Source organism: Bubalus kerabau, chromosome 16 (assembly GCF_029407905.1).
Source record: "Bubalus kerabau isolate K-KA32 ecotype Philippines breed swamp buffalo chromosome 16, PCC_UOA_SB_1v2, whole genome shotgun sequence".
Taxonomy (NCBI): Eukaryota; Metazoa; Chordata; class Mammalia; order Artiodactyla; family Bovidae; genus Bubalus; species Bubalus kerabau.
This window is the reverse complement of record NC_073639.1, coordinates 55,393,318-55,411,475: the sequence shown is the minus strand read 5'-3', so window position 1 is coordinate 55,411,475 and position 18,158 is coordinate 55,393,318. Positions and strand designations below refer to the sequence as shown.

At 54.6% G+C, this 18,158-nt stretch overlaps 1 protein-coding gene across 10 annotated transcripts in view; it reads right to left on the bottom strand.

The window, feature by feature from the left end:
- The window catches only part of NCOR2 (nuclear receptor corepressor 2), a 239,145-nt gene that overhangs the window by 154,133 nt on the left and 66,854 nt on the right, over positions 1-18,158 (bottom strand). For all 10 annotated transcript variants that reach the window (XM_055550325.1, XM_055550328.1, XM_055550331.1 and 7 more), the window contains one exon: positions 5,513-5,730. In XM_055550325.1, coding sequence (XP_055406300.1) covers positions 5,513-5,617 — 105 coding nt within the window. In that variant the 5' untranslated portion in view covers positions 5,618-5,730. The remainder of the gene's footprint in view (positions 1-5,512; positions 5,731-18,158) is intronic.

Genomic DNA, 18,158 nt, shown 5'->3' with positions numbered 1-18,158 from the left:
ATGCTTGACCTGGACTGAAGGAGGCCTCTGTGCCTCCAACCACAAATCCCCCTTAACTCTCCAAGGATTTCCCCCAAGGCTGATGGCAGCTTCCAGGAGGCAGAGGAAGGCTCGGCCTCTCCCGAGCTTCCCCACACTCCAGGATGTCCACCAGGTGCTCTCAAAGGGAGAAGTAGAAAGGGCTGGGGGGAGTGGGTGGCAGCCTCTGGGATCCCACTGGCGAGGCTGCCAGGCATGGATCTGGTGTGCACACGCACGCCGAGGTGTGAGAAGAAATCAGCAAGCGCTGCAGTCTGCCAGGAGGAAAATTCCCTCTCACACAAAAGCAAAATGAACAAAGCGGCAGAAAGGCAGACAGTCCAATCCCTCGGGAGAGGGCCCAGGCAGGATGGCGTGCCTACCGCCGCCAACTGAGGTGGAGAAAGGCACGTGGTGCCTGGGGCCCCTGAGGCAGGGGCATGGGGCGACCACTGCATGAACCCTTCTGGCCTCAGTTTCCCAGTTTAAGAGTCAAGCAGGATGAGCTTAGAGCACAGTCCCTCCAAAGACCATCTTGGGGGCCACCCACACTGATCTCTACCCTAGGGCTCTGAGTCCAGGGACCCCAGAGGGTGCCTCGATCTTTATGGGAAGGAAAGAACTGGGGAGACCCCAAGAGAGGCTGAAGGTGAGACTCATTGTGATCCTAGGAGCCTGAAGACACCAGGCACGCTGGCCGGAACCCTCCAGACACATCTCGCAACATGAAAACCCTCCACGTGTTTCAAACCATTCCAGCCCCGCCCGCTGCCCCCATACATGTGTGTGGCCCAAGCGGGCTCCTGAGTCCGTGACCCTTGGTCTGGAGGGAAGCGCTGAAGATGAGCAGATTCAGATCCTTCTTGAGAGCCTGTTGACAGGACCGCAGCATCTGAGCGCATGGCCAGCACGGTCCTGCTGGCCTCGGCCTAAACCCGTCCTCACGCCCGCAAACTGGGTCACGTGCAGAAGGCCCATGTATCCGTTTGTGACAAACTGGAAATGAAACAGACCGATCCTTCCCACAGAGAGCCCGATAAGCACTGATCTGGGGCCAACGAGGCCCAAGGCCAAAGCCAGGCTCGGCCTGTCTCATCAAGTGTCACTGGCACATGGCCACAGCCACTCCAGTACGTGTTGGCTGAGCTACTTTTCGCTCTGGGACAGCAGCAGCCACAAGTCATTGTGACCGAGACCGCATGGCCCGAGAAGTCTGAAATATTTACAGAGAAGGTTTGCCAACCCCTCCTCTGGAGGAAAAGCCTGCCATGTACCCTGGGGGCCACTCGGAAAATGATGCTAACGGGCACGTTGTTGTCATGACAGCAGCAGCATCAGTCATCAACACAGCAGTGTATCAGTCACGCTAACCTTCCCAGGCGTTGTGCACAGGCCTCAGCACGTGTCAACTAACTTGATCCTCAGAGGCTTAAAGAAGCTACCTGCGATGCAGGAGACCCAGGTTCGATCCCTGTGTCAGGAAGATCCCCTGGAGAAGGGAATGGCTACCCACTCCAGTATTCTTGCCTGGAGAATCCCATGGACAGAGGAGCCTGGAGGGTTACACTCCATAAGATTGCAAAGAGTTGGACACAACTGAGTAACACTTTCAGAGGCTTATAACTACCCTCACCCAACGGACAGAGAAACCGAGGCAAGGGGTGGTCAGGCCACTAAACTAGAGTTTTACAGCTAGGACATCACTGAGGCAGGACATGAATGCAAGGGGTTTAGCTTGAGACCCTATGCACTTAAACGCCCTTCTAACATTAAGGCACAGAGAGGTTAAATAACTTGTCCAAGGCCACACAGCAGGAAGGAGTGGCACCGGGATTCAGACCCTGTGTCTTTGGGCTTTAATGCATTCATTCAGCTCAAGGCTTGAAGGAACTTAAGAGAGCTCAAGAGGTCCCAGGGGACCTGAGGGAGATGGCAGAATCGAGGTGGCTTGTAGAAAGCAGGAAAAGAGACAAGAAGGAGAGAATGTGTTGGGACCCTCAATCCTGGGAGACCGTCAGACTCCAAGACCCTCGGGGGAAAATGTGGGGTCGTGATACTGTGGGGGAGGAAAGCCAAGACCACAGAGATGGTGAGAATAGGACACAGAGAGGTTGTGTGGGAGGAGCAGGTGGGACTGAGCAAGCCACGTGCACAGCACCATGGAGAGAGGCTCTGAGCGTGCCTGACGCCAGACCGGAGAAGCACACTTGAATCAAGCCCTCCACCTGAGCCAGGCATAACACAGCAGGCGGCCTGGAGATGACGTAGGTCGAAGCACAGGCCAGCAGAGGAGGCTGCTCCCAGCCCCCTCTCAGAATCCAGGCCCTCTTCAGTCTCCCGCCAGCCTCCCAGGAGGAAAGAGATAACTGCCATGTGCAGACACGGCCCTAGGCACCTTGCAGACATCCGCCGGTGATGCTCAGACCCACAACAGCCATATCACAGATGGGAAAACTGAGCCTGCCCCACGCAGCCCAATGTCACTCAGCAAGTTGGGAGGGACAGGGATTCAAAGGCACATCTGGGCATTCTTGCCCCGCCCCTCAACCCAGCATCCCTGCCTCAACTATTGTACAAGGCGCTGGGACCCTGGGTCCCCATCTGGCCCTTGAACCAGGCATTGTCTCTCTGTGCTTTTATTCCCCTTTTCCTTCACCATTTGTTTTTCAAAGACTCGGGGTGGAGGAGGGAATTCTCAGAAACTCTGTACAATGGCCTGACAGTAAGGGGTTAGGGCTCAGGGCTGCAGGGGGACCCCCAGATTACAGTCCCAATGCTCACCTCCCACCTGCCAAAGCAAAGCCCTGGACATATGCCTGGGAGAGCAAGACCCCACCACCTGCCCTGGACACCCAGAAATCCTGCTTTTAAAGCCTTCCCAGTAACAAGCAGGGGCCCGCAGCTGGGCCGCCCCAGCACCAGGCAGGGTGGTCAGGAAGTGGGGCCCCACTGTGGTCACCGCACAGGATAAGGATGCCCCACCTCGTAGCTGTCCAGGGCCCCGCCCACGCACAGCCTCAGCCTCCTGCCCAGAGGAAGTGACCACTTGGTTCTGCCCAGCCACACCCTGCATCACTGGCAGTCCAGCAGGAAAAACAGAAAGTGTCTGAGATCAGGTGGCGACTCCAAAGGACTGCAAGAGGGCCGAGCTGGGGCAAAGGAAGGGTGGGATGGCAGGATGGCAGGGCCATGCGGACTCGAGGACTCACCCAGGGGGCGGGGTGGAGGGGGAGGGAACCTCCCTGAGGGGGAGGGGGGAGGGGGCAGGGGGAGGGGGGAGGGCCCCCGCCCCCCGCCCCCCGCCAGGCAGCTCTAATGACGATGACAATTTTGCAATTGGACACATGTGCCATAATGCTGTTCCACAGATCATCACGTTTCATCCCCAAGAGAAACCAGGCAACAGATGCTCTCATTACCCCATTTTATGGATGAAAAACCAAGGCTCAGAAGCGTTACATAACCCATCCTATTTGCTCACCTGCAAAATGTTCCCCCTGGAGCAAGGGCAACTGTATACACAAAGAGCATAAACAAAACCCTCACCCTAGGGACTTCCTTGGTGGTCCAGTGGCTACAACTTCACACTCCCAGTGCAGCGAGCCTGAGTTCAATCCCCACTCAAGGAACTGGATCCCACATGCTTCAACTAAGACCCGACACAGCCAAATAAATAAATACTAAAAAAAAAAACAAAACTAAAGCTTGTCCTGCAAGCACTCAGTGGATGAGAACACTTATTTTTGCTGTTGTGATCATGACAAAGCTGATGATGATACATAATAATAAATGATCCCCAGGAGTATAGCCCTGGGCCCTGGGCACACGGTAGGTGACCAATAAACAGAAGCATCTTTTTCACAGGGGCTCAGAGTCCTTCCCTGGTGGCTCAGTGGTAAAGAATCTATCTACCAATGGGAAAGACGCAGGTTCAATCCCTGGTCCAAGAAGACCCCCTGAAGGAGGACACGGCAACCCACTCTAGTATTCATGCCTGGAAAATCCCACGGACAGAGGAGCCTGGCGGGCTACAGTCCATGGGGTCACAAACAGTCAGACACCATTTAGTGACTGAGCATGCATACACACAGAGTCCTGAAGCTGAAGCCGACTCTGCCTCCTCACAGTGATTGAACCTGAGGCCTATTATTTAACCTCCCAGCCTCAATCTCCTCGTCTGCACAATGGGAGGATAACGTGAGGTCCTCTTTCATTAGGCTGTTTGTGAGAATTTGACCACTCCATCCAGAATGTGCCTGTTGATCACAGCCAGCTCTCAAAAGCATCTTGGGGCCCAAATTTTCGAGAGGCCCTCAGGCTGGGTCAGTGGGCTCATATGCAAAAACATCTCGCTCACGGAGGATGGAAAAGCCCTCCCATGCCATTTCCTCTCAGCATCTCAGGAGGAGGGACCACGCCACCCGAGCAGAACAGACACAGGCATGTACACGCCGGGGCCAGCACGGCCAGCTTCAACCCCGGCTGTGACTGCAGACCCTCACGGTCCCTCGCTGAGTAGCTAGGAGGTCCAGCAGGCGACGCCCAGGACTCTGAAGGCCCTCTGGCAAGCCTCTGAAGATGTGGTATATAGTAAGTGCCCAATAAGTGCTAACAGAGCAGAACCAAAGCCCATCCTTGGCGCCACAGGGAGCTACAGGTGAAGTCAGGAAAGGGGGCCCCCACTAGGAGCTGGACAGCGTCGGGTGCCGCTCAGCAAAGCTGATCAAGGAGACTTCTCTGGTGGTCTGGTGGTCAAGATTCTAGGCTTCCAATGCAGGGGGCTTGGGTTTGATCCCTGGTTGGGGAACTAAGATCTCACATGCCACATGATATGGCCAAAAAAATTTTTAAAAACCTGACCAAGGTCACACCTGCTCCCTCCCCAGCAGGCTACCACCCCCAACATTGGGGCAGCTCTCCCATGAGCAGAGCCAACCCCCTGGACCTCCCCTCCATCACCACCCCGCTCCCGGACCTCCCCCCCATCGCCGCCCCGCTCATATCAGAGATTCAGAGAATGACACGTGCTGGCCTTGTCATCTGGAAGCTCTGAGCATCACTCAGTGAATAGGTTCCAGGCCCTGAGGATTGAGGAGGGGAGGGTCTGCGAGCCACAGCCCCCAGGAAGTCACTTCAATCCTAAAGCAGGGGAGCCTGGTTGAGGCTGGGCCAACAGTGTATACAGCAGGAGCTCCACATCAGCAAGCAAACCCCACAGCAGACCCAAAGGCAGGGATCGCAGCTCAGCCTGGCCCTGGGCTCCACCTTCCCAGCTTTAAAGTGGGAGCTAAGAGATTTTCCCAGATGTCCCGGGGCCTGGAAAGGTCGCAGATGTCAGTGGTATCTGCCAGTCACCCCAGTTCCCCACGGGGGACAGTGAGCCCTGGCTGGACACCATCAGAGCCACACAAGCGCCAACTCCAAGGAGAAACAGAAACCCAGTGACAAAAGAAAACTCCGAAGGTGACCCCAGGTGAACATCTGTGCCCCTTACCGTGTGTGGCCGTGCGATCTGAACGGGGTAGGAGATGCCATGGGGCGGGTAGCGGGGCTCGGCGGCCCGCCACGTCTGTGCCACAGGCTGTGTAGATCCCGACATGGTGGTGGGCGTCCAGAGGGGCTCTTGGGCCCCTGTAATCTCCCTCTCAACGGTCAACAATGATTACAAGCCAGTCTTCGTCATCTGCTCGCAGACCACCCTGTCCCAGGCACCTGTGAGAACAGAAAAGAAAGCAAGATCAGCCATGGGGCAGCTGCTCCTGGCAGACCTTGGAGGGGCCCCAAGTCCTTCCTGTGGCCCCTGTGAGGGAACGAGGGCAGACAGGGGTCTTCCAGGACCCTCCTCCATGCCACTGGCATGCTCCCTGCCCACTGACAGCAGAGGGAGATGCCAAGTGGTGTTTGAGGCCCCTCCAACCCACAGGCCAGGCCAGCAGCTGCTGCACACGCCACGTGGATGACAGTCGTGCCCTCCCCCACTGCTAAGGCCCTTGTTCAGCAGGCATGGGAACCCCAACTCTACAAGTGCTGCCCTACCTCGCTTATGGCCCCCAAGCAATCTCAGCCCACCCAACTGCACCCCATGGAACCCCAACTCTGTGGACACTGCCCTCACCACCCCTGTGGTCCCCAAGAACCCTCAGACCACCCAACCTCACCCCCATGGAACCTCAACTCTGCGGACACTGATCCCACCACCCCAATGGCCCCCTAACACCCTTGACCCACCCAACCTCACCCCAAGTCCTCTGCCACTTTGAGTCACCAGGGCAAAGTTCCCCAAAAGCACCTGGCAGCTCAGTCCCAGGCGGGGACAGGTCCACACGAGCTTGGGGGGACGGTGGTGAACAGGGTCAGCTCGGGAAGAACGCAGGTCACAGTGTGACCACGGGCAGAGCTGGGCCTGCCTGGGCCTCCTGGTGACCCTGGGGTGGGGGAGTGTGACACCGCGATGGGGGACAGGACAAACGTGAGCTTGGCCGGGATGTGAGCTGAGAGCGAGGGCACTGGGAACCTGAGGGCCACGCTGGGGAAACAGCCAAGGACACGGCCCCAAGGGGGCCCCAGGCGGCTCCTGGGGGCCAGGCGAAGGATAGCCTCCGCAGGGGAGAAAGCACGCCTGTGTCGGCAATGGAAGGAATCTCAAGAAACAGTCCACTGGCTTTCCAGATGGAAAAACTAAGATCAGAAAGAAGAAAGGACTCCAGGCAAGAGAGCAAGAGAGCCTCTGGTCAGAAGAGGCCTTTGCCCAGGAATCTCTGGGGGGCCCCCCCTCTCCCCAGGCCCCTTCTCTCCCTTCTTTGCTGGCCACTGCTGCAGGCAGCCTCCCCAGGATTGTAACTGGTTCCTCCGCGCAGGCCAGGATTGAGAGCCTGGCAGGTCCTGGGCCCCCTCCACACTGGGCCACTCTGAAAGGGGGTGTCCACTCAGAAACACCAGCACCACACACAGGAGGAAGAGGGTGGTTAACAGAACGGAAGGAAAGACCTGGGAGGTTGGGGGCAGCTCTGGTGATGTGGAATCTTCTGCTTGTCCCTGTGGCTAAGAGGACAGTGCCTTCTGAAAGGGGAAGGGAGGGAGACCATGGGTTGTTACATTAGTATTGTTTAAGAGCCAAATAAATCATACCCAACATCAAAAATAAAAGAAAAAGAGAAAATGGGTGTCCATCAGGCCCCCACCAAGTGCAACGCCCCACTCACAGCCCCTCCTCAAAAGCTGAGGAAAATCCAAGATGGCGCAAGCACTCAACACCTGGATGTCCCCAGGTAGGGCTGGGGTTGCACCTCACATGTACCCCCTCAGCTCCCTGAAATTTCATCACAATGTCCCTCATCACCCTGCCCTCCACTGACGACCATCCTTCTCCAAGGGCATGGACACCCCGAAACCCTCCACTGGTGCTCTGCCCACTGAAGATCTGATGTGGAGGCATGTTAAGAGGGAAGAAGGAGATCATGGTGGTCAGAAGAGGAACAAACCCCTCTCCCCTCCATCTGGGGGCCCTGACTGCTTCCTGCTCTCCAGCCCCATCACTGGCTACAGTAGACTTGACTTTCCTTTCAGGAACCATCTTCCCTCTCCAGACTCCAGGAGTGATCACATGATCCAGGCCTGGCCAATCAGATTCCTGCTTCCCCTGGACCAATGATTGGCTCAGGGATTGGCATGTGACCCAATATGAGCCAATGAGAGTCGTTGGGTCTTGAGACTTTGAGAAGGAACCAGAAAGAGGCACTCTCCACTGGGGCTGTAAGCTAGGAGGATGAAAGCTTGGGGATCTTGTGGGGCCATTGCATGGCAGAAACCTATCCAAGAACATACCCCTAGACAGGCAAAAGTGAAGGGTGGCGAGAGAATAGTCGGGTCCTGATGACAGCCATGCCTGAAGGCAGCTCAAAGCTTGCTTCTTCATTCAGGGAAGTCAAGGCTCTCCTTCTATGCATTTTGCTTTGGCCAGCCCAACCTGGGTTTCTGCCACTTGCCATCAAAAGTTCTGACTCCTCCAGAGCACGAAGGAGTCTTGGAGCAGGCAACCCTTCCATCGGGTGCTGTCCAGCCTTCCACCACTGCAAAGCCAAAGAATTCAGAGCCAAAACTGCCACCCTACAACCACCGCAGGAGAAAAGCCCACATGGACTTCTCCCAGCCATGGAGACAGGATAAACCGCGTAACTCGTGTGAACGGGGGAACAAGTGTCACCCAGCAAACGGGAGCTGCTACGATTACAAGCGCTAGCACCGTGACTGCAGCAGCCGCAGCCCGGTGACAGCGATGTGCAAGGGAGACCAGGCTGCCCCTGACAGTCCACACCAAGAGCAATTGGGCGTCTGTCCTGGAGCCCAGAGACAAGAGACTGGCCTCCGGAGAGGGGTCAGTTGTGGCCACCAATGCTGGACCCAGTTCCAGAATTCCTTTTGTCCCAGCTTGTCACAAAGCCCAGCAGACCCTGGTGGTCCGATGCAGCAAAGCCAATTCTATCCCAGCTTCTCTCTGGGTTTTAAACCCAGAGAGGCCAGCAAGAGGACGAGGCCAGCAGCTAGGCAGGTAGAAGTCGGTTCTGCTTGCTTTTCCTCCCAGAGCACCACGGGCAACTTCCAAACTGCTCTGTAGCTTTGCATTGCACAAGGTGGTGAGAAGTCTGATGTCCCCACAGCTTTTCTAACCTTCTTGGTCTAATGAAATGCCGACTAGGGATGGCAGCCCTGGACAGGTGCTCACATTGTGGACTGCACATGGGCTCCAGAAGCCAGGGGCGTGACACCTTTTCAAACCAGCCCTGGAGAATCCCTGGCCACCTCCCCACCCTCCTCAAGCCCAGCCTGGCTGGCTTCCCACTCCATGAACACAGAGCATCCACCACCAAGGGGCTGACACCCCTGCCACCCACCTGCAAAAAGCACTTCACCAGCTCCCTGGTCCAGCATCCTCAGGTGCAGGCTGTCCCCAAAGCCAGGGGCCCCTTGGGGCCTCACACTGCTTACACTCACCACGAGCTTATTTCAATAAGCTCAATTTCTATCCCTCCCAACCTCAGCCACATTTTTTTGCCAACTTGAAAAAAAAAATTTTTTTTAGGAGAATAAGTCTGGCAGCTCCTCAAAATGTTAAACATAGAATTACCGTATGACCCAGCAATTCCACTCCTAGGCATAGACCCAAAAGAACGGAAAACAGATTCAAACAAATCAGTGTACATGCACGTATTCACAACACCACTATTCACTATAGTCAAAGGTGGAAACCACCCAAGGGTCCGTCAATAGACAAGCGGATAAATCAATGGAACACAGTCTACCCCTATGATGGAGTATGATTCAGCTCTAAGAAGGAAAGAAACACGGACACCCGCCACAACGTGGATGGACCTTGGAAACAGGATGCTGAGTGACAGAAGCCAGACACGAAAGGACAAACACTGGATGATTCCACTGATGGGAGATGTCCAGAACAGTACATCCAAAGAGACAGAAAACAGGTTGGTGGTTGCCAGGGGCAAGGGGTGGGATGGAGGTGGGGAGGGTGCTGATAGATGTAAGGGTTACCAGGCAAGTTTTGAAACTAGATAAAGGTGGTGTTTGCATAACATTGGGGGATTAAGTTTTGACTTCATCAGCAATGTTGGGAGGTGCAGAACAAGAAAAAGTATACATTGCTTTACCAAAGACAAGGGTGCAGGGAGGACTTTCCTGGTGGTCTAGTGGCCAGGACTCCACGATCCCAATGCAGGGGGCCCAGGTTCAATCCCTGGTCAGGAATCTAGATCCCACATGCTGCAACTAAGAGTTTGCATGCCACAACTAAGATCCCACGTGCTGCAACAAAGTTCGAAGATCCTGCGCGCTGCAACCAAGACCCGGCGCAGCCAAATAAATTAACATAAAGACAAGGTGAGGAGAGGATGAGCGAGATCCATGGGGCAACGTAGGGGGTCTCCTGAATCTGGCCTTGGCTGAACGGGGTTCTGAGAACAGGATCCAGGTTAGAGCAGGAAAGCGATGCAGTGGCCCCAACATCACTGCAGGTCTGGGGCTTTGGGGTCAGGAGAGGATGGTGGGCATCCATTGTTCTCCAGACACTTTGAGGTCCCCACTCAGAGCTCAGCCCCAAGCTACTGAATGAGGCAGGGTCCAGGCCACAGATGGTCTTGGCGCTCCGGCAGGGTGCGGCAGAGAGCAGACAAGCAGTAAATAGTGACCTCTGAGTGCAGGTTGGGGGCTCTGCAAGCCTTGAGGAGGGCAAGAGGGAGCCGGGGAGAACCTCCTGGAGTGTGAACAAGACACAGCCGGGGGAGGGGGAAGTAGATGGGGCTCTAGGCAGAGGCCACCACCTAAGCAAGAGCCCAGAGATCAGAACAGGCACTGTGTGCTTGAGAAATTCCTCGAGTCATTCAAGGCCCATGGGCCATGGAAAGGGTGGATTTTGTTTGAAAGGCAGTGGGGAGCTACAGAAGGTGGTTGACGAAGAGAGGAAAGGGCCAGAGTGTTTGATAAGCAGGCGCCGTGAAGAGCAAGTGTGGATCCAGGAGGCCAGGGTAGGGGGGTGGGGGGGTTATCACAAGATACGTGAGATGATGCTGCGGGATTGGGGCAGCAGGGACTAAGAAGCAGAAGCAGACTGTGTGGAAGGTGGGAAGGAGACTGCCGGCCTCAGAAACACCTTGCTCTGGGGGTGAAGAAGGCCATGCGTTCCCCCAGGGATGGGGGCCGTGGTTCCCCTCCTCTGGCAAGACGCCTCGGGGTTCTGATCCTCGATTTCCTCAATGGCAGATGGGAAGCATGCGTGTTCCTGCTCCACGGACCCAGGAGGACAGCACGCTTGTGAAGTGATGCCTGGTGAACAGAAGGTGCTCAATAAGGCAAACTCAGCCAGGTCAGGGTTCCAGGGAGAAGAGGGGGCGCTCTGGTGAGGCTAAGGGCTTGCTTCACCAGGCGGCGTAGGACACTCCTGAGCCCCATGGGACGGGGACACCGCAAGCCCCGCCGGGCCTCGCACATCCAAACCACAAAACATGGTGGGGGCACCTGCCCTGTTGCCCTGCGGAATCAGCCTGAGGAGGGCTGCAAACTGGGGCTCCCATGCACACGGCAGGGACCCCCAGCATGCCTGCCCCAGAGGAGACACCTGGCCAGAGCCAGGAAGCCGCCCTGGAGAGCCCTATAGGCTGTGGCTCTGATTCGGCAGCACCCCCACAACGCTGCCAACCCCACGTTCCGCATCCACAGAGAGAACTCACCAATGCCTTGGATTCTGTGTCTGCCTCTGCGGCCTCCCGTGAGCCTAGCACAGCACTGGGCACACGGCAGCTGCTCAATGAATGAACTTCTGGGAGATGAACACCAGTAACACGAGGTGAGGACAGAGCCCACCACACCGGCATCCTCAGTCCCCAGCCCTGCTGGGGAAAGGTCTCTTTCTTTGGGTTGGGGGAGGGTAAGTTTCCATCCTGCCCGGACATCCCTCTTAGGCCCCAGGCAAGACAGCCAGGGAGGCCATACCGAGCACACTCCGTGGACTTTTCATATCCCAAGCAGCCTGGCTCATAGGAGGGTGGATCACAGTTGCCGGGGCTGGGATATCTCTGAGAGCGCAGGGAAGTGGGGGGATTGCTTGTTAAGAGCCTGGAACTGAAGCTGAAATGTGCCTGGGACCCTTCAGACCTGAGCCTTGGAAGATGAAAGGGGAGCTGTCTGCACAGCACGTGCCTGACATTTTCTTGGAGCTAATGGGCACCCACGCTGGAAATTGCACCGGGTGGAGGAGCCTCAGAATTTAAAATCAGCTGCCAGGCAGGAGTGAGGAGGCCCCCAGCACGAGCACACAAGCATTCGTCAGAACCCTCCACTGAGCTCAGAGCAGCCACCAGTCTCACAGAAGGGACATGGTCTATGACACCCCCATCCCCACCCAGACTGTCTCGAGTCAGAGACACACAGATGATCTGGGAGCCTGTAGGCAGAGGCCTCGTTGGTCTCTTCAATGTCTGACACACAGTTGTTCAGCCGCGAAGTCCTGTCCAACTCTTTGTGACCCATGGACTGTAGCCTGCCAGGCTCCTCTGTCCATGGGGATTCTACAGGCAAGAATACTGGAGTGGGTTGCCCTGCCCTCCTCCAGGGGATCTTCCCAACCCAGGAATTGAACCTGAGTCTCCTGCATTGGCAGGCAGATTTTTTATTGCTGAGCCACCAGGGAAGCTCATCTGACACACAGTAGCTCCTCCATAAACGTTTAAGTGACAGCTGAACCCCCCACAAGGCGCATGGTGCACACAGTAGGTGTATTGTTTTCCTGGAGCCACTGTAACAAATTGCCACAAACTGAACGGCTAAAGACAGCGGAAATGGATCTTCTCACTGATCTGGACGTCAGAAGTCCAAAATCAGGGTGTCAACAAGGCCACACTCCCTCCAGAGGCTCCAGGGGAGGACCTTTTCCTGGCTCTTCCAGCTCCTGGTGGCTCCAGGTTTCCTTAGCTTGTGGCCCCACCGCTCCAATCTCTGCCCACCTTCACATGGCCTTTTTTTCTTTGTGTCTGTCTTCATTTTGGCCTCCTCTTCTTTTTGGCCATACCATGCAGTATGCGGGATCTTAGTTCCCCGACAAGGGACTGAACCTGTGCGCCTAACATTGGGAGTGTAGAGTCTTAACCAGGACCTGGCCTCCTCTTCTTATAAGGATTCCACTTATATTGGACTTAAGGCCTAGCCTGTCCAGTGTGACCTCAACTTAACTAATTACATCTACAAAGATCCTCTCTTCCAATAAAGTCACACTCATAGGTTCCAGGTGGACATGAACTTGAGAAGGACACCACTTAACCCAATACAAAGCACGCTAAATCACTTCAGTCAAGTCTGACTCTGTGCAATCCTATGGACTGTAGCCCCCCAGGCTCCTCCGTCCATGGGGATTCTCCAGGCAAGAATATTGGACTGGGTTGCCATGCCCTCCTCCAGGGGATCTTCCCGACCCAGGAATTGAACCCACATCTCTTATGTCTCCTGCATTGGCAGATGGGTTCTTTACCACTAGCGCCACCTGGAAAACCCCAACCCAATACAGTAAGGTGCTCAATAAATATGTGTTTTGTTCACTGCTATATCTCCGAGCCTGGCACAAAGTAGGCATTCAGTGGCCCAAGGAGAATGGTGACCTGGAAGCCAGCACTGGGGCGCGGGTGGAGAGATGGGACAGGACTTGAAGATAAAAACAGTTCTGGAATGTGAGGTGAAGATGCTGCAGAAACACCAGCTAGAATGAAGCTGACTGTTCACACTTTGTGTTTCTAGCTTTTGACATACAGTAAAAATTCAGGAACAGGCCATCTATTTGAAGGTCGCCTTCAGCAGGGGCTTATGGTGCAGAATGGATGCCCAGGAACCCGACTCTGAACCAAGTCATGAGATGAAGGTGGGAAGTGGTGTGGGTGAGCCTCATCTGGCCTGGCCCATGAGCCAGAATAGCCCATGTGGATGGGGGCACAGGCAGAGATCCTGCCTGGTGCCCTGGCCACCCACTACTGTCAACCACGATTTATAGGCACCTCTTATTGGGCTTCCCTGGTAGCTCAGATAGTAAAGAATCTGCCTGCAATGCAGGAGACCCGGGTTCAATCTCTGGGTTGGGAAGATCTCCTGGAGAAGGGCATGGCTACCCACTCCAGTATTCTTGCCTGGAAAATTCCATGGACAGAGGAGCCTGCCGGGCTACAGTCCATGGGGTCCCAAAGAGCTGGACATGACTGAGTGATTAACACTTTCACTTTCACTTGTGGGACAGGTACCAGCACACAGCAGCAAATAACAGACTCAAACTCCCCACCCACCGTCTTGGAAATGGTGTTCCAGGAGGTGACACGGGAATGACTATAGGATGGCGGACAATGTTTGTGCTATGGAGAAAAGCAGAAGTGTGGAGTAGGTAGGCAGGGAATGGGGGCTGGGGTGCAGTTTTAAAGTGGGTGCTGAGGGACAGCCTCACCAAAAGGTGTCCTCAAGCAAACACGTGGAGGAGGAGAGAAAGGAAACCGTGTAGATGTCTTGGATGGGCGTTCCAGGCAGAGGGAACGACAAGTGCAAAGGCCCTGAGGTAGGAACAGCAGGGAGACCCAGACAGTGAGAGTGGAGGTCACACGGGGCTTTCACTCCAAGTGAGATGGGAAGGATGACGCCCTGTGGGCTGGGGCGATGTGAAGGGTCTCCTACGCTAGGCCTTCCCCTGTATCTCTGTGCTCAAGGAAACTTCAGCTGTGCCCCCTGTCTACAGCCATGGGCTCAAGCCTCTGTGCATTGGATGCAGGTAAAAGGGCTGGCCCACCCATAATCCTAACACTATTAAAGCCACTGTCCAGGGACTTCCCTAGCGGTCTGGAGGTTAAAACTCTGTGCTGCCAATGCAGGGGACAGAGGGTCAGTCCCCAGATGGAGAACTAAGATCCCATGTGCCAAGCAGTGCAGGAAAAAAAAAAAAAAAACACCATCCAGGATCCTACAGAAATGGGCCCCTGCCCACCTTGGCAACTCCAGCAAGAAGACCAACCTCCCTGTTCCTCACCTGGCAAAGAGGTCACTGGGATCCCTAAGGAGGAGCCAGGACCCCAATCACAGCCTGTCCTTGGCCCTGCCCAAGGGGCGGTGGTCCAGAGTGGCCAAAGGTCACCATTCTCAGAGTCAACTCAATGTGCCGCCCATAGGGGTGCCACCTGCCACTCCCCACCAATCTGGTACCAGGTTAGACAAACCCAAGCCAACGGGAATCTCCACACATTCTGGCCAATCAGGAAATTATCTGGGTATCTGCAATGTACAAGCAGTATTCCAAACACTGGAGCTACAGCAGTGAACCAGTCAGACAAACTGCCTGCCAATCAGAGCTGACATCCAGTGACTGGCCGGTCCCAACAGGGAAAGCTCCCAGCCAGGTACTCAAAGGAGATGGATGGATGGAGGAGGAAGGAGAAATGAGTGGATGGATGGAGGGATGGATAGATGGGATACAGTGGGGACGGATGGATGAAGGTGATGAATGAGATGAGTGACGGATGCATGGAGGGTAAGATGGATGAGGGAGGGAGGGGAGAGGGAAGAAGGAAGGATGGGTGGGTGGGGGGTGGATGGATAGGTGGATGGATGGATGGATGGATGAAGGGATGGATGGATGAAGGGGGGAAGGATGGATGGATGGATGGATAGATGGAGAGGGGATGAATGGATGGATGAGGTGATGAATGAGATGAGTGAGGAATGGATGGAGGGTTGAGTAGACAAGGGAGGAAGGATGGATGGATGGATGGATAGGTGGATGGATGGATGGGTAGATGGATGAAGGGATGGATGGATGAAGCATGGAAGGATGGGTGGATGGATGGATAGATGGATGGATGAAGGGATGCATGGATGAAGTGTGGAAGGATGGATGGATGGATGAAGGGATGGATGGATGAAGCAAGGGAAGGATGGATGGATGGATAGATGGATGGATGAAGGGATGGATGGATGAATCGAGGGAAGGATGGATGAATGGATGGATGGATGCATTGGTGGATGGATGGATGGATAGATGGATGGATGAAGCGGGGGAAGGATGGATGGATGGATAGATGGATGGATGAAGGGATGGATGGATGAAGCAAGGGAAGGATGGATGAATGGATGGATGGATGGATGAATGGATGGATAGGTAGATGGATGGATAAGGGGGGAGGATGGATGAATGGATGAATGGATGAAGGTGGGGATGGATGGATAGATGGATGGATGAAGGGATGGATGGATGGATGAATGGATAAGGAGGGAAGGAAGGATGGATGGATAGATGGAGAGGGGGTGAATGGATGGATGAAGGTGATGAGTGAGATGAGTGAGGAATGGATGGGTGGATAAGGGAGGAAGGATGATGGAGGGATGGATGAAGGGGGGGATGGATGGACGGATGGACTAATCAACCAATGGATATCAATTTAAGTGTTCCACTTTTCAGAGGTTACTTTTTTAACCAACCCCCAGAGCCAAGCATGTTTTTATTCCACTAATATCCCCCCATCAGGCTTCCTGCCAGCTGCCATGGGGGACACAGATGAGCACCATCATCCCCATGAGCACCCTCCCAAGCCCACACAAGTGCTCCCCAAGCCCCAGGATGCTGGGCACAGAAACCCAGGGGGAAAGCTGCCTCTGATTCCAATCTCCAGAATCCCAGTGGGATGGACTCAAGGCCCACCCTCCCCTGGGCACCACTTCTCCTCAACCCACAGCCAGCACCCCTTCCTCCTGGAGAAGAGGAGAAAAGAAAAGCCCGTTGACTGCAGCCTCAGAAACATTTTCCTTGTGGCCAATGGGATTCACAGCCCTGGGTATCACGACATATCACGCCACACTCAGGCACCAAGCAATAGCCAGAAAAACAGCTTCCAATGGGTCCAGAATGTGGCATATACCCCCAGATCTGTTTTCATTGGGCAGGTTTCCAGGGACCTCCTCCCCTTCTCCCCATCCAGCTGAGCCAGGCCCCAGGGACCAGCTCAACACGAAGCGTTACCAAGAGGGAGTTCACAGAAACACCCTTAATTTCTGGCTTCTCTGAAAACTAGGGACTCACACACGTTGCAGGCAGGGATATAAAATGGTGCAGTCTCTGTGAAAAACAGTCTGGCAGCACCTCACTAAGATAAACACAGAGATACTGTGTGACCCAGCAAGTCTACTCCCAGGCATACAGCCCAAAAAATGAAGGTAGGTGATGAAACAAAACAAACACAAATGTTCAGAGCAGCGCTATTCACAACAGCCAAGAAACAGAAACAACCCAAACATGCTTCAACTGATGAGTGGGTAAATAGACTGTGATGGATCCATTCATTGGAATATTATTTGGCCATAAAAATGGACACATAAGGCTTCCATGGTGGCTCAGTGGTAGAGAATCCTCCTGCCAATGCAGGAGACTTGGGTTCGATCCCTGATCCGGGAAGATTCCACATGCTGCGGACCAACTAAACCCATGCGTCACAACTGCTGAGCCTAAATTCTAGGGCCTGGGAGCTGCAACTACTGAGCCCATGAGCCACAGCTACTGAAGCCTCGAGCCCCAGAGCCTGCGCTCCACGAGAGAAGCCACCACAATGAGAAGCCCCAGGACCACAACTAGAGAGTAGCCCCCACTTGGTGCAACTGGAGAAAAGTATGCGAAGCAATGAAGACCCAGTGCAGCCAAAAAGAAATTAAATTATTTTTAAAAGGGGGGAAGATATAAAAACCATGAAAATATTATGCTGAAAGGAAGAAGCACGTATTGAATGATGCCATTTATGCAAAATGTCCAAAAGAGGCAAATCCCCTGAGTCAGATGCAGGCTGGTGCCTACCAGAGGCTGGGGGAGGGGAGGATGGGAAGTGACTGTTAATAGGTATTAGGTTTCCCTTCGGAGAAGACAATGGCAACCCACTCCAGTACTCTTGCCTAGAAAGTCCCATGGGCGGAGGAGGCTGGTGGGCTGCAGTCCATGGGGTCACAGCCAGACAGGACTGAGTGACTTCACTTTCACTTTTCACTTTCATGCATTGGAGAAGGACATGGCAACCCACTCCAGTGTTCTTGCCTGGAGAATCCCAGGGACAGGGGAGCCTGATGGGCTGCCGTCTATGGGGTTGCACAGAGTCAGACATGACTGAAGCGACTTAGCAGCAGCAGCAGCAGAGTTCCCTTGAGATGATGAACACATTTTAGGATGAAACAGTGGTGACGGTGTGGCACGCCACTGAATCTATTACACATCCACGAACCATACACTTTAATATGGTTCAAATGGTAAATCTTATGTGTATTTTTCTGCAACAAAATCATTTAGAGGCATGACTGGCTGGAGGTGAGCAGGGGTCGCCTACGTGGGATGGACACCCCTCTCCTGATTGCCATGTCCCCTCGCAGTCTGCTATATCTGTTTATATCCCCAGCCTGAAACAGGACTCAATGACCTAGAGCACAGTTCCCCTTCTCCTTCAGGCCTGGCTGCATGAATGGAGCCCTCGCTTCCACCATCACTTCCCAGGAACCCTCCCCCAACTCTAGCTTCCCAACTTGGGTTCCCAGAAGCCTCTCTCTTCCTGCCACCCCCATGGGCCCAACGCCACGCACCACTG